General features: G+C 35.3%; 1 protein-coding gene and 1 long non-coding RNA gene across 3 annotated transcripts in view; both read right to left on the bottom strand.

The window, feature by feature from the left end:
- Window positions 1-15026, bottom strand: part of SLK (STE20 like kinase) — a 62796-nt gene that overhangs the window by 32898 nt on the left and 14872 nt on the right. For both annotated transcript variants that reach the window (XM_082722602.1, XM_082722603.1), the window contains exons 2-4: window positions 8096-8260; window positions 5853-5901; window positions 5372-5521 (exon numbers count right to left, since the gene is read on the bottom strand). In XM_082722602.1, the coding sequence (XP_082578728.1) occupies window positions 5372-5521; window positions 5853-5901; window positions 8096-8260 (364 nt within the window). The remainder of the gene's footprint in view (window positions 1-5371; window positions 5522-5852; window positions 5902-8095; window positions 8261-15026) is intronic.
- On the bottom strand, window positions 10781-14632 carry LOC309860469. The gene is made up of 2 exons (XR_014309388.1): window positions 11763-14632; window positions 10781-11536 (listed from the first exon to the last, which is right to left on the bottom strand). It is a non-coding gene; the product is annotated as an uncharacterized lncRNA (long non-coding RNA).

The raw sequence follows: 15026 nt of genomic DNA, 5'->3' as shown, positions 1-15026 counted from the left end.
TAAGACCACTCTTATTAAAGGGTAAACAAAATAGAGTAACTTCTCTACCATCCTAATTCTGACCGCACTCTTTTCACCACAACACCCTCAAAAAAAAACTGCCAAAGAAAATATCATTAATACACTTAATATTACCACCCTTATACATCTTCAGATCAAGAATTCTTCAGAATTGATAAAAACAAATAGTTACTTTAAAAAAGACCAGTCTAATAACATCTCAAAGCAAATGCCAACTAGTGTTAAATGATATAATTAAATTGATAAACATAAACATTTTTTTCTATAGGGTGAAAAGCAGAAATTACAAAGTAGCCTTTATGACAGCATATGTCTTGCTAATTTCCTCATAAAATTATAAAGAGAAAAATCAAAAACCATGTTTTCTGATTTAAGTTATAGAGAACAGCAACATTATAGCTTTATCAGTTATTAATCTCACCTTTTCAGCTTAGGGAACAATAGCAACACAATTTGCTCTTGCTGCATAATTACCTCAGACCATTTATACATAACCTTTAAAGTTTCATGTTTGAAATGCCATAATTCTCAAAATGAATAAATATAAAAAATCCAGTATTTGGTGCTCATACCCCCCAAAGTGACACAGAATATATACTCAGTAAATGGTAGCTACCATTAGCAGTCATATCTGTAACTTTAACCTTTCTGCTATTTTGTTGGTAGAACTCTTAAAGCTCATGAAATACTGACTGTGTTCTAATTATTTGTCTATTATATGGTGTGTTTTTTTTGGGGACCACATAATTTGGGGGGGGGGGTTTGGACCACATAATTCTCCCATTTAAAAGACAGTGGTAGGGGCGCCGGGGTGGCTCAGTGGATTAAGCCGCTGCCTTCGGCTCAGGTCATGATCTCAGTGTCCTGGGATCGAGCCCCGCATCGGGCTCTTTGCTCAGCGAGAGCCTGCTTCTCTCTCTCTCTCTCTGCCTGACTCTCCGCCGACTTGTGATCTCTCTGTCAAATAAATAAATAAAATCTTTAAAAAAATAAAAATAAAATAAAAGACAGTGGTAGCTATCTATTGCCTGTAGAATGAATTTCAAGCTTCCTAATGTGGTGTACAAAATCCTTTATTACATCAGATATTTCATTAATGTTTTATAATGAAATTCATAAATGAGTAAGCAAATAAAACATATTAAACTTGGAAGATTTATCTGTAGAAGATACAATGTAAATAGATTTATTCAGGACTCTTTACCACTATCCAAACCTCCTCAGCTTACAAGCTTCTCTTATGCTTTGAGGAAGGATTTGAAACCACAATTTGAATTCCTGCCAGAAGAGGTTCTGTACTCAGGTAAAATGAGCTCAGTACTTATTCAAGTATTTTCCTAGAGGCTATTAATGCTCTTTTCTTTTCAACTTTCTCCTCCCCCAAATATGACTGGGGAAGGAGATCCAGAAACAGACCTAAACAACAGTCCCTTGTCAACACTCACATTTCTCTAAGCACCCTTATGAACAGGAGGTAAACTAAAGATGGACAAAAAGGTACCTTAATTGTTGTGCAAAGGGGAAAATTAAGGTTGCTATATGCTTTGTAGTTCTATTTATAATTATGCCGTATATATATGTTGGTCTGTTGAAAAAACATTTTACCCATTTATTTCCATTTGTAACCATATGACCTGATAAAATCATAAAAATTTTGTTACTGTGGTGTATTAAATAGTTCTTGAGGATAGTATGGTACTTTACATTCGTGTACATGTAACAGGGTATCGCAGAAATAGTAGGTTCTCTAAGTATTTATACATTAATAAAACAAAAACTGCAACCGTTTTAAATGTCAACCAACTCGACAATTTTGGTATTCCTAAATCTTCAATAATTTATTATTTTTAAAGGTATGCACTCTTTTACACAAAAGTATGTTCTTATATTTAAGATTCTGAATACATTTACAGAAAAATGTGCACCAAAATGGATCAAAATGATAATGTACTATTTTTAAAAGAGCTACCAGAGTTTAAAAAAAAAGATATAAAACATAAGAGTAACATACATCAGAATTACAAAACCTCAATTATGAGGTGAGAGAAATCAAGAAAAATTAGAAAAAGTCATTTTAGAAACAAAGACTAAACTAGAAGAAATGCAAGAGCAAATAAGCACAACAAAGTCACACCCATTACCACTTTACATTCATTAGGATGGCTAGTGTTGACAAGGATGTGGAGAAACTGGAACCCTTGTGCATTGCTGATGGGAATGTAAAATGGTACAACTACTATGGAAAATGGTAGTTTCTCAAAAAATTAAATACAGAATCACCACATGATCCAGCAATTTCATTTCTAGAATAGCCAAAAGAATTGAAAGCAGGGAGTCAAACAGGTATTGGTATATCTATGTTCATAGCAGCATTATTCACAAGAGCCAAAAGGTAGAAGGTAAAGTGTCTGTCAATGGCTGAATTGATAAACAAAATGTGGAACATATAAGTAACAGAACACCGCTCAACCTTTAAAAGGAAATGGACATCTTACAACATGGTTGAACTTGAAGACATTATACTAAGTAAAATAAGCCAGTCACAAAAAGATAAATATTATATGATTCCACTTATATGAGGTATCTAGAGTAGTCAAATTCATAGAGACAGAAAGTAGAATGGTAGTTGCCAGGACCAAGGGGTAGAGGGAGGAATTGGGAGTTAGTGTTTAATGGGTACAGAGTGTCAATTGGGAAAGATGAAAAGAGTTCTAGAGATGGATAGTGGTGATGGTTGCACAACGATGTGAATATGCTACAGAACTGAACACTTAAAAATAGTTGAAACAGTAAACTTTTATATTTCACCACAACTTTTTTTAAATGAAGAAAGATAAAAAGAATCTGGGACAAAGTTCTTAAATATTGCTGACTGGAAAAGTCAACAAACAAAAAAAGTTCCTAAAAAAGACAGTCAATGAAAGGGAAAAGAACAAATACTAAAACCTGTACTTCCAGAAAACCTTCCTGGAAAAAAAAAAGGCTTGAATATTAGAAGAACATATTAGAGAAAAGTCTAGTCAAATTATTGGTCCTTGAAGAAAAAAAACTCTTTGGCATCTATGCAAAAAGAGTACATGACTTGAAAGAGAAAGAAAATCAGATTATCATCAGACTTTTCAATAGTAACACTTTATAACAGAGGAAAACAGGGTAACATTATTTCAGATAACTCAAGGAAAGAAACGTAAGCCAAGGACTTTCTATCCAGCAAAACTGACCTTCAAAGTATAAATACAGGTAGAACTTTTATCATTATGTAAGAACTCAGAGAACCCCTCCAGAGTTATCTACCAGAGAAGAAACTTCAGTCAACCAACATGACCAAAGAGATATCATAGTAAGGACTGGTGATGAGCATTAAATACAGAAAAGGGAATGAAAATAAGTAATTATGGGATATTCTAAATCTATCACCAATGCCCTTGAGAACCAGGATTCTTAGGATAGAAGGAGATACACATGTAATACAGAAGAAGATAAAAAACAAAACAAAAACAAACATCCTGAATTTGATGAGGAAATACATACGAACTCAGAGAGCCTAGCTCTGTCCTCTGGAAAGGCTTAGAATCATGGCCAAACCAGAAACTGTTCATCACTTCTAACATTCACACACAGTCTTGAAACACCATATCTTACTAAAAGAAACTAGGGCTTTGAGTGCCTGGGTGGCTCAGTGGGTTAGGCCTCTGCCTTCCACTCAGGTCATGATCTCAGGGTCTTGAGACTGAGCCTGGCATCGGGCTCTCTGCTCAGGGAGCTTACTTCGCCCTTTCTCTCTCTGCTTGCCTCTCTGCCTACTTGGGATCTCTGTCTGTCAAATAAATAAATAAATCTTAAAAAACAAAAAAGAAAACTAGAGCTTCTTTAAGAAATGGCTAATTACAGGTTGGAGGCAGGAAATATACAAGATAATCCTGAAACACCTCAACCTAACCTATAGTAACAAGGAAGCTATCAAAGGGTACTAAAGTCATATCAAAGGGATTAACATACCAACTTAAAGAGGCGCCTATTGATCAAAGATGGCATAATGTGAGCTTTAATTAAGATATAAATTATAGTAGATTTCATATCTATAAAATTATATTCATGAGTTAAAAATATTTTTAAAAATACTGGTCACCAACTGAGGGTGAGAGAGAACGAATTCATGGTCTTTAAAGCTACATAAATATAAAGAAGGAATCAAGCATTTTTCCTGTCTTGTCCATATGAACTATATTCCTCAGGAACCAAATAGCTAAAGGAAAGTGTCATCTTATATAATTATTCTTAATTTTATAATGATAAATAAAAATAATAAAATACTTGGTGAATAATTATATCAAAATTATTATCAAAAAAGTAAATGAAAACAAAGTGATATAATTCTCATTTTGCAAACTCAAACCAAAGAACAGATCTAAGCATTAAGCATCAACAGTTGCTAACATTTAAAAAAAAAAAAAAAAAGCTAAAGGCAGACATGTGCCTCCCAGTGAAAAGACACAAAACCACCTATATATAGTCTTGCCAAAGAATCAAATTTGAGACTGATGAGGCCTTTGCATTTATCCGCACATCTAAAGGAAATACAAAGAGAAACTTACTAAAAATGATCATGAGTATACAGTTGGCAAAATGCAGATTGAGGGAAACTCAACAGGTCCAATACCCAGGTCTCATAGTTAGTTCAATGCTTCTCAACCTTTTTTTTATCATTATTCTCCTACAGAGCCTTTTTAGACTTTCTTTCCTAATCCTCCTTTCTTTCATGAAATTTTTGGGCGCCTGGGTGGCTCAGTGGGTTAAGCCGCTGCCTTCGGCTCGGGTCATGATCTCAGGGTCCTGGGATCAAGTCCCGCATCGGGCTCTCTGCTCAGCAGGGAGCCTGCTTCCTCCTCTCTCTCTCTGCCTACTTGTGATCTCTGTCAAATAAATAAATAAAATCTTTAAAAAAAAAAAACTAAACAATGGAAAAGAAACACATTAGACATGAGTTTTGGAAACGAAGATAAAAAGTTAGCTATTTTATATATTCTCTCATTCTAAATGTATTACAAGTAACTACATACAAAAATTAAGAAGTAAAAAGAATTAGCCGGCTTTCTAAAGTTTGTCTTTTTGAAAATGAAATCCATCCTTTCTTACATTCTTTTTAAAGTGTCTTTATATAAGTTGCCTATAATTAGGAATTCTGGGAGTTAATGAATTATTTATCCAAGGCAGTATTTTAAAAATTAACATGGAGTAATTTCTCCATGTTTTACACATTTAAGTCACAACAAAACAATATTAAGTCATGTACATTCAGGGGAAAATCTCAGCACAAATTTAAATGTTTGATTTAAGGGAAGAAACTTACCCAACTTAATATCTCCATCTAAGGTAAAAAGAATGTTGCCAGCCTTTAGGTCTCTGTGGATGATTTTATTATCATGCAAGTAGTTCAAGGCCTCTAGAGTCTGTTTACAAACTACTTGTATTTGAGACTCAGTTAAGGGTCTCTCCAGTTCTATAACGAAAAGAGTAAACAAATCTGCATTGTTATACAGTGAAAACACATTTACAAGGTGTATACCTTCACCATCAATGTCAAAGGTAACATTCAGTGAATTATTTTATTAGAACTAAATATCTACAAAGATTATTTTCTTTATATTTTATTTTCAACATTTCATTTTAGAATTGTGCTACAATTATTTAAGAATATATAATGTAATTAAGCTGATTACTGAGCTTCACTCAAGATATATATTCAAGATGTATATATATGGTTAAATGTTTGAAATCCTTTGATTAAATATAATTTAAAATATAAACATAAAGAACAAAATGATGTTTACCAAGCATCACCGCATCCACCGCTCCACCTGCACAAAATTCAATAAGGATCTGCAAGCAAACAAAAAAAAGCATGTATCTAACTCAACACTAAGTTTAAGTGTTTTTTTTTCAATTTAGCAAAAAAGATAAAGGAATAACTAGGTTATGGAAATAATACTATGCTGATATCTTTACACCATAAAGATTTCCTGTCAAAAAGGTTGAGTCTTAATGATATACATTTTGAAAAAGCCCAAACACATTGTAGACATATGATCACCATTTTTAGTGTCCCTGCTTCTGTAAAAGTACTAGGTACACAATTTTTCTTGGGAACAGTATTTTATATCCATTTCATCACTGCCAAGAGATTTTGCTATACTCATTTTTAATGTAACTACTGTGATTTAAGTGCTCAAACCTATTTTTTAACTTTTCTAATAGGAATAAATCCTCAAAATACTTAGAGACTTCTTTAAAAGACACACACACACACACACTCTCTCACACACAAAACACACACACACACACAAGTTTCCAATCCCAGCTCAATTATCAATCACATTATGATGGATGTCTTCCCAGATCTCCCTGGTACAAACTACCACGTACCTTTCCGTCTTACTCCATCACAGTTGTAATTTTACATATATACTTCCTTTAAGTATTAATTATAGATGATTAATTCTACATCTCTCACTAGCCTGTCCCTCACAGATGTCCAACTTTTTATTTTGCAACAATTTCAAGTAAAGATCTTACCTGTTTACTGTCCAGGAGTTCACTTTCACTATAATCTCTGAGAACATTCTACTAGAGCCTTGAACAACTACATTAGAGGATACCACACTGATGATAACTACAGATAATTATTAAAAATTATTTTTGTCAAATTGTGTAGCTTCCTGACTTTTTCACCTTTGTATATATTGTAATTTTTTACAGGTGCTTGCCAATTACAAATTGTTTTCAAATTTGTTGTATCATGTGAGAAATAATTTGGAAGGTAGCTCACTCATCTCATAGATAAGTAAACAGACTCAGAGGTTAACTGACTTATTCAAGCTCCTACCTAGCAGCAGGATCAAAAAAATATAGGGCTTTCAATTTCCAAAGTACTACTTGCACTACACTACCTACACTTCTCTCCTAACACTTCCATCATAACACTTTCCTTCAAGGAGAAAAACAAAAACTCCCATTTCAGTAAGGCCTCCTGATTAAATTAGTGTCAGTGCAGAGAAAATGCCTGACCAGTTATAACAGATATTATTTTATTTCTATATGTATTTGTGCCTAATATTTTCTAAAAATGAACAAAATTTATATATTCAGCCTTAACCACTACATCATACACCAAAGGTGAGTCTGATGATATAGAAGATATAGAAGATAAATATTTAACATTTGTAGTAAGTGTTCTATAATTCATTACATGATCTACAAAAAGTGTAGGCTAAGAAATTATAAATAATTTCTAAGAAAACAAAAGATATTTCCAAAAAAAATTTTTAAGTAAATGTCTAAATTTAAATTACAAACAAGAAAGACTGTATAATTCCATAATTTGGGAAATTTAATATCCTTTTCTTTTTTTTTTTAAGATTTTATTTATTGGGGCACCTGGGTGGCTCAGTAGGTTAAAGCCTCTGCCTTCGGCTCAGGTGATGATATAAGGGTCCTGGGATGGAGCCCTACATCAGGCTCTCTGCTCAGCAGGGAGCCGGCTTACTCCTCTCTTTCTCTCTGCCTGCCTCTCTGCCTACTTGTGATCTCTGTCAACTAAATAAAAATGTTTTTTTTAATTTTTAACTATTAAAAAAAAGATTTTATTTATTTATTTGACAGAGAAAGAGATCACAAGTAGGCAGAGCAGCCGTAGGCAGAGAGAGAGGGGGAAGCAGGCTCCCCAATCAGCAGAGAGCCCTATGTGGGACTCAATCCCAGGACCCTGAGATTATGACCTGGGCCAAAGGCAGAGGTTTAACCAACTGAGCAACCCAGGTGCCCCAGAAATTTAATATTCTTAATCAAGCTTTTCTATTTGGGTCCAATGTCAATCATGAAATACTATACAAATGGAAATACACATCTGAACATCTGTTGAAGCTAAGGATAATTATGTTGTTAATGACCCTCTCATCAGATCAATTCAAGTAACATAAGTAATTAAACAGTAGAGGTAATAGGTTTTCACAACTTATAAACCTCTTTCAGAAAATTAACTCATTTTGGCTCTTATAGATCAACAGAAAATAGTTACCCAAAGATTGTTCTCATAATAGAAGGCATCCAGAAGTTTGACTATATTTGGGTGATCACAAGATGCTAATATATCAATCTCAACCATGTAATCTTCAAGTTCTTCTTCAGATTTTGTGTCAATCACTTTTGCAGCAGCTAAAACATTGGTCTCTTTATTCTGGGCCTAAAAATGAAAGCATTACAAATGTCACAAAATGCATATGTGATTTTTTAAATTTTATTTTCCATTTTTTTAAAATAAACTTTTTTTAGAGTAGTTTCAGGTTTACAACAAAGCTGAGCAGAAAGTTCAGGTCCCAGCCCTGCATAGGCACAGCTTCTCCCACTAGCAACATTCTGTACCACAGTAGTACACTTGTCATAACTGACGAACCTCCATTGAGACATCAACCCCAAAGACCACGGTTTTCATTAGAAGTTACTCTTGAGGGACGCCTGGGTGGCTCAGTTGGTTAAGCAGCTGCCTTTGGCTCAGGTCATGATCCCAGCGTCCTGGGATCGAGTCCCACATCGGGCTCCTTGCTCAGCAGGAAGCCTGCTTCTCCCTCTGCCTCTGCCTGCCATTCTGTCTGCCTGTGCTAGCTCTCTCCCCCCACTCTCTGATAAATAAAAAAATAAAAAATAAAAAAATAAAAAATAAAAATATTAAAAAAAAAAAAAGAAGTTACTCTTGAAGTTTATTCGATTAGTTTTGACAAATGTATGACATGTATCTACCATTATATCATACAGAATAGTTTCACTGCCTAAAAATTCTTTATGCTCAGCCTATTCAACGTTCTCTTTTTCCTAAGCCCTAACAACAACCACTGATCTTGATACTGCTTCCATAGTTCAGCTTTTCCAGAATGTCACATAGTTGGGATCATACAGTATGTAGCCTTTGCAGATTGGCTTCTTTCACTTAGTAACATGAATTTAAGTTTCCTCCATGTCATGGTTTGGTAGTTCATTCCTTCTTAGGACTGAATTGTCCTAAGTTTATCCATTTATCTACTGAAGTCATCTTGGTTATTTCCAAGTTTTAGCAATTATGAATAAAGCTGTGAAGGTTTTTGTGTAGATTTAAGTTTTCTTTTCTTTTCATTTTTTTAAAGATTTTATTTATTTATTTGACAGACAGAGATCACAAGTAGGCAGAGAGAGAGAGAAGGAAGCATGCTCCCTGCTAAGGAGAGAGCCCAATGCGGGGCTCGATCCCAGGACCCTGGGATCCTGATCCGAGTTGAAGGCAGAGGCCTTAACCCACTGAGCCACCCACGTACCCCTCTTTTTTTTTTTAAGATTTTATTTATTTCTTTGACAGAGAGAGAGAGAGATCACAAGTAGACAGAGAGGCAGGCAGAGAGAGAAGAGGAAGCAGGCTCCCTGCCAAGCAGAGAGCCCGATGCGGGACTCGATCCCAGGACCGTGAGATCATGACCTGAGCCGAAGGCAGAGGCTTAATCCACTGAACCACCCAGGCGCCCCCCCCCCTTTTTAAAAGAATTTTTATTTATTTATTTGACACAGACAGAGAGAGCACAAGCAGGTGGAGTAGCAGGTAGAAGAAGAGGGAGAAGCAGGCTCCCCACTGAGCAAGAAGCCCAATGTGGGGCTGGATCCCATGACCCTAGAATCATGACCTGAGCCAAAGGCAGTCGCTTAACCAACTGAACCACTTAGGTGCCCCTAGATGTAAGTTTTCAACTTCTCTGGGTAAATACCAAGGAACACAATCACTACATCATATGGTAAGAGTACGTTTAGTTTTACAAGAAACTGCCAAACTGCCTTCCAAACTAGCTATGCCATTTTGTAGTCCCACCAGCAATGAATGAGAATTCCTGTTGTTTCACATCCTCACCTGCATTTCCTATTGTCAGTAAGAATTCTTTGTCATTCTGATAGGTGTACAGTAGTATCACCTGTTTTAATTTGCAATTTCCCAATAACATATGATGTCAAGAATCTTTTCACATGCTTACTGGTCACCGTACATTTTCTTTGGTGAGATGTCTGTCCAGATATTTAGCTCAATTTTTTAATGAAAATGTTGATTTTCCAATTGCAATGTTTTAAGAGTTCTTCATACATTTTGAGTAACTGTCCTTGATCTGATATGTTTTGGCAAATATTTTCTCCCAATCAGTGGCTTCTCTTCTCATACTTATTTTTAAAAGATAGCCTAAACATATATATTAACTAATAAAAGCTATGCATTGTGCTAAATGCTTCATACGCACATAGAATAGTATTTCATATCACAGGCTCTGCTGAGTCACTGTTAAGGTTCAAATTCTTGTTCTATCACTTACTAACTGTGTTGCCTAGGGCACCTCACAAAATCTTTTAGTTTCCTCATCAATAAGACATATTAACATCTTACAAATTTGTGAGAATTAAGAAAACATATATTAGCCAAATGAAAAAAATACATATAAACATTTAACAAAATGCCTGCCATAGACAGTAAGGATTCAATAATGTTAGGTGTAATTATTACTATTGTTTAATCCTCACAACAACTGCATGATATATTATTATCCTTAAAAGAGGATATACAAACTTAGAGAAGTTAAAAAGCTTTCCCAAGGTCATGTAGTAAGAGACAAAATCAGGATTCAAATCCAGGTTTGTTGCTAAAGCCCTTTCTTTACCTGAATCATTACACTTTCCAGTTTTCCTATACTTCCATCGGTTATTTTTCTTTGTACTTAATACTTTAACTTTTCCATTTTCTTTCTTTAGCTGAATAACTTCTCATTTCCATTTATTATAAATGAAAGGCTTCCAAATACACTGTAGGAGCCAAGATCATTTGTTGAAATGTTAAGAATCAGATCTTAAAATACTAATTAGGTTTTTCTTTTTAAGATTTTATTTATTTATTTGACAGAGAGAGAGAGATCATAAGTAGGCAAAGAGGCAGGCAGAGAAAGAGTGGGAAGCAGGCTCCCTACTGAACAGAGAGCCTGATGAAGGGGGTGGGTGGGGGGGGGACTTGATCCCAGGACCCTAACTAAGGTCATGACCTGAGCTGAAAGCAGAGGCTTAACCCACTGAGCCACCAAGGCACCCGTAATTGGGTTTTTATTTTATTTTATTTTATTTTTTAATTTTTTAAAAAACATTTTATTTATTTGACAGAGAGAAATCACAAGCAGGCAGAGAGGCAGGCAGAGAGAGAGGAGGAAGCAAGCTCCCCCCAGAGCAGAGAGCCCAACGCAGGGCTTGATCCCAGGACCCTGGGATCATGACCTGAGCCGAGGGCAGAGGCTTTAACCCACTGAGCCACTCAGGCGCCCCTATAATTAGGTATTTTTAAAAGACATTTCAATATTATATGTTATCATTGCTTCAGTGAAACTCCATTTAATACCTTAAACATACCAAACTCTTAAAAATAAAATCTTTAAAAATAAATAAAATCAGCTTATTTATTAGAAGAAATAAAGTACTGGGGCGCCTGGGTGGCTCAGTGGGTTAGGCCGCTGCCTTCGGCTCAGGTCATGATCTCAGGGTCCTGGGATCGAGTCCCGCATCGGGCTCTCTGCTCAGCAGGGAGCCTGCTTCCTTCTCTCTCTCTCTGCCTGCCTCTCCGTGTACTTGTAATTTCTCTCTGTCAAATAAATAAATAAAATCTTTAAAAAAATAAAAAAAAATAAAAAGAAGAAATAAAGTACTAAAATACATCAGCATATGAAAGATTTCTTAGGGCCCTATTATCTAACTGTGGAAATTATATGAAAAGAATAAACATATCAGGTATCAGCCTGTATACAGAATTTTCCTAAGTAGACTATTGTTGTTTTACTTCCTTAAGAAAAAACAGAAGTAAAAAGCAATAATAATTACTAATTAAGTAATTAAGTAACCCTAATGTTTAAGGTTCAGAGAATAAGTTTTGGATAAAAAGATGACTTTATACTGGTCGTTGCTACCATTTCATTAGAATATTCTGATCTACCACATTGTCAAATCTAGGATGCACCACAATTGGAGCGCCTAGGTGGCTCAATTGGTTACGAGTCTGCCTTTAGCTCAGGTCAGTGATCCCAGGGTTCTGGGATGGAGCCCTTCACCTCAGCTCTCTGCTCAGTGGGGAGCCTGTTTCTCCCTCTCCCTGTCTACCACTTCCCCTGCTTGTGCTCTCTCTGTGTCGAATAAATAAATAAATAAATAAATCTTTAAAAAAAAAAAAAAGTGCACCATCTTACGTTCCACTAAGGAAAGAAAACTGTCAAACTACAAGATTTTATCTTTTTGAACTTTTTTTTTTTAAAAGATTTTATTTATTTGACAGACAAGAGATCACAAGTAGGCAGAGAGAGAGGAGGAAGCAAGCTCCCCGCTGAGCAGAGAGCCCGATGCGGGGCTCAATCCCAGGACCCTGGGACCATGCCCCGAGCCGAAGGCAGAGGCTTTAACCCACTGAGCCACCCAGGCGCCCCTCTTTTTGAACTCTTAATGTTATGCCTTTTTATTTTTTTTAAAAGATTTTATTTATTTATTTGAGATAGAGCGAGAATGAAGGAGCACAAGGCTGGAGGGAGGGGCAGAAGGAGAGGGAGAAATAGACTCCCTGTTGAGCAGGGCTCCATCCCAAGATCATGACCTGAAACAAAGGCAGATGCTTAACCAACTGAGCCACTCAGGCACCCCCTGTTATACCTCTTTAGCTCTTTGGGACACATTTAGACAAGAATTGTTATTGTATGTCTGTCTATTCTCCTTGTGCATAAATAAGAAGTTAAATACTTAAAGTCTGACTCCGAATCACCTTTTCACTCAGAGTTATCTAATGTCTGTTTTTCCACAGGATATCATTCTCTGGCCATTAAAAGCTTTTGGGCTTAAAACAGTGCTTCTCTACTACTGTCAACCAAGATTTTCTCTGAAACCACAGTCTCCCATTTTGCGATTAGAGAGCTGGTATTTTCTTGATCTTAACCAAGGTGCTAAAAGATTTTTAGATAACAACCAGGTCTTACATTCTTCCTTCAAAAGGTTTACTGACTGAAACATCAAGGGGCTGCAACTATATGACACTAGGGATACAACTAAGTTCACATGCACAGGCAATGACAGATAGATCACAATGTCACTCGGCCAACAATACTAAGCCATCTATAGATAAAAGATATATCCCAATTTCAGAAATGCTAAAAAGTAAAAACTGTCATAACTAGTGAAACATGGCATCAAGTTTGTCTCTCAAAGAAAGAGACTACAGTTGAACCAACAATAATTAGAACTCACCCTCCTCTGAGTCAGAGGAAATAAGCCACTGAAAGATAAGCTATACTCTCATTATTTTAATGTAACACTTTGGGAGGAAAAAGACTAGAGGAACTGTCCTTGAAGAGGAACACTATAAAATATGAGCCCCGGTAAGAGACCAAATGGTGTTAAAAGTCACCCGGTTTCTGCATCCTTCTACTGATGTCCTTGGAGATTTTTAAGATCTCTCTTATAAATGGATGACATAAAGGAGAAAAAATAATTGACACTAGATAATCTCTAAAGTATTTTATAGCAACAAACTCCATTATTCCACTCCTCTGGATGTAATAATTAAACCAACAATGGCACCATTTGGTTTACTGTAAGTAATAAATAAAAGTTACATTAGAAAATATAGTGCATTTTACATTATTGCTTGAAAATAACTTGATTACTTATCAGGATCTCTTTCTAAAGAACTCTGAAAATCAAAACTAAAATATTGGTAAATGTGTGAAAATATACTTTGAACAAATATAAAATGTTAAAAAAGAAATAGCTTCATCTACTACCTAAAAGCATGAAAATTCTTCACATAAAGATTTAATGAAATAACTAAACAGATGTTAATAAAAATGATAATGGAATAATGAATACCCAGATATTAATTTAAAGAAAATATAACTTCTATTGATAACGTTTTCAAAGATCAGTCATAATCACCTAAAAATCAATGCTTTTCTTTTCTTTTATTTTTTTTAAGAGTTCAGTTATTTATTTGACAGAGAGAGAGAACACAAGCAGGGGGAGCAGCAGAGGGAAAGGAAGAAGCAGACTCCCTGCCAAGCTGAGAGCCCAACGTGGGGCTGAATCCCAGGATCCTGGGATCATGACGAAAGCCAAAGGCAGTTGCTTAACGGACTGAACCACCCAGGCACCCCTTAATTTTTTTATTTTCATGAATCATGAATAGAGCATGGCCATATTACTGCAGGGAAACATAACTTATCTATGAATTTCCTGAACTGGTTTTATGTTCTAAAAGAAAGACTATCTCCTCCTAAATTACTCTTATTTTAATAGTAGTTTATTCCCTGGGTGGTGAGCCTATGAGTAATCTTTAAATCTTCATTTATTTTATTCCTACTTTCTATTACTTCCTATTTTCTAAGACTATTTAATACTTCCATAAGAAATATATGTTAATAAAATTGTCAGCTGGAAATTGAAATACCAGCACAGAAAAAATTTTAAAGGACTTCTTTAGTACCAGAGAGGTATCAGTTAATCAAAAGGGGAAGGTCCAAAAAAAAAAAAAAAAAAAAAAAAAGGATAAACATAGAAAGAACCTAGAAGACAAAGAATAAAAAAAGAAAAAGAAGAATAGAAGAATTCAATAAGCACTGAGATTGATTCTACTGATTTGGATGATCTGAACAAAAGATTGAGAACTCAAAGATATTCCTCCCCCCACCAACATAAGAGGTAAGACCCCAACTGCCCAGTGCATAAGGACTTGCAACCATAACAAACTATAAAAACTAAACAATCCATATCACAGCTAATGAACATCAACTACATACAGACATTGGTCAAAGCTGTAGAAACACAAACACAACACTCCACAAAAATCTGCTGTAGGAAAGAAACATAGTAACACAATCCATTAAAGTGTGCTCAAGAGCTGATCTGCTAAAATCAATTCCTCCTTTCAATACTTACTG

The sequence above is a fragment of the Mustela nivalis genome (genome assembly GCF_964662115.1).
Source record: "Mustela nivalis genome assembly, chromosome: 2".
Lineage (NCBI taxonomy): Eukaryota > Metazoa > Chordata > Mammalia > Carnivora > Mustelidae > Mustela > Mustela nivalis.
Note: the sequence above shows the minus strand (reverse complement) of the source record. Positions and strands in the feature narration are given on the sequence as shown.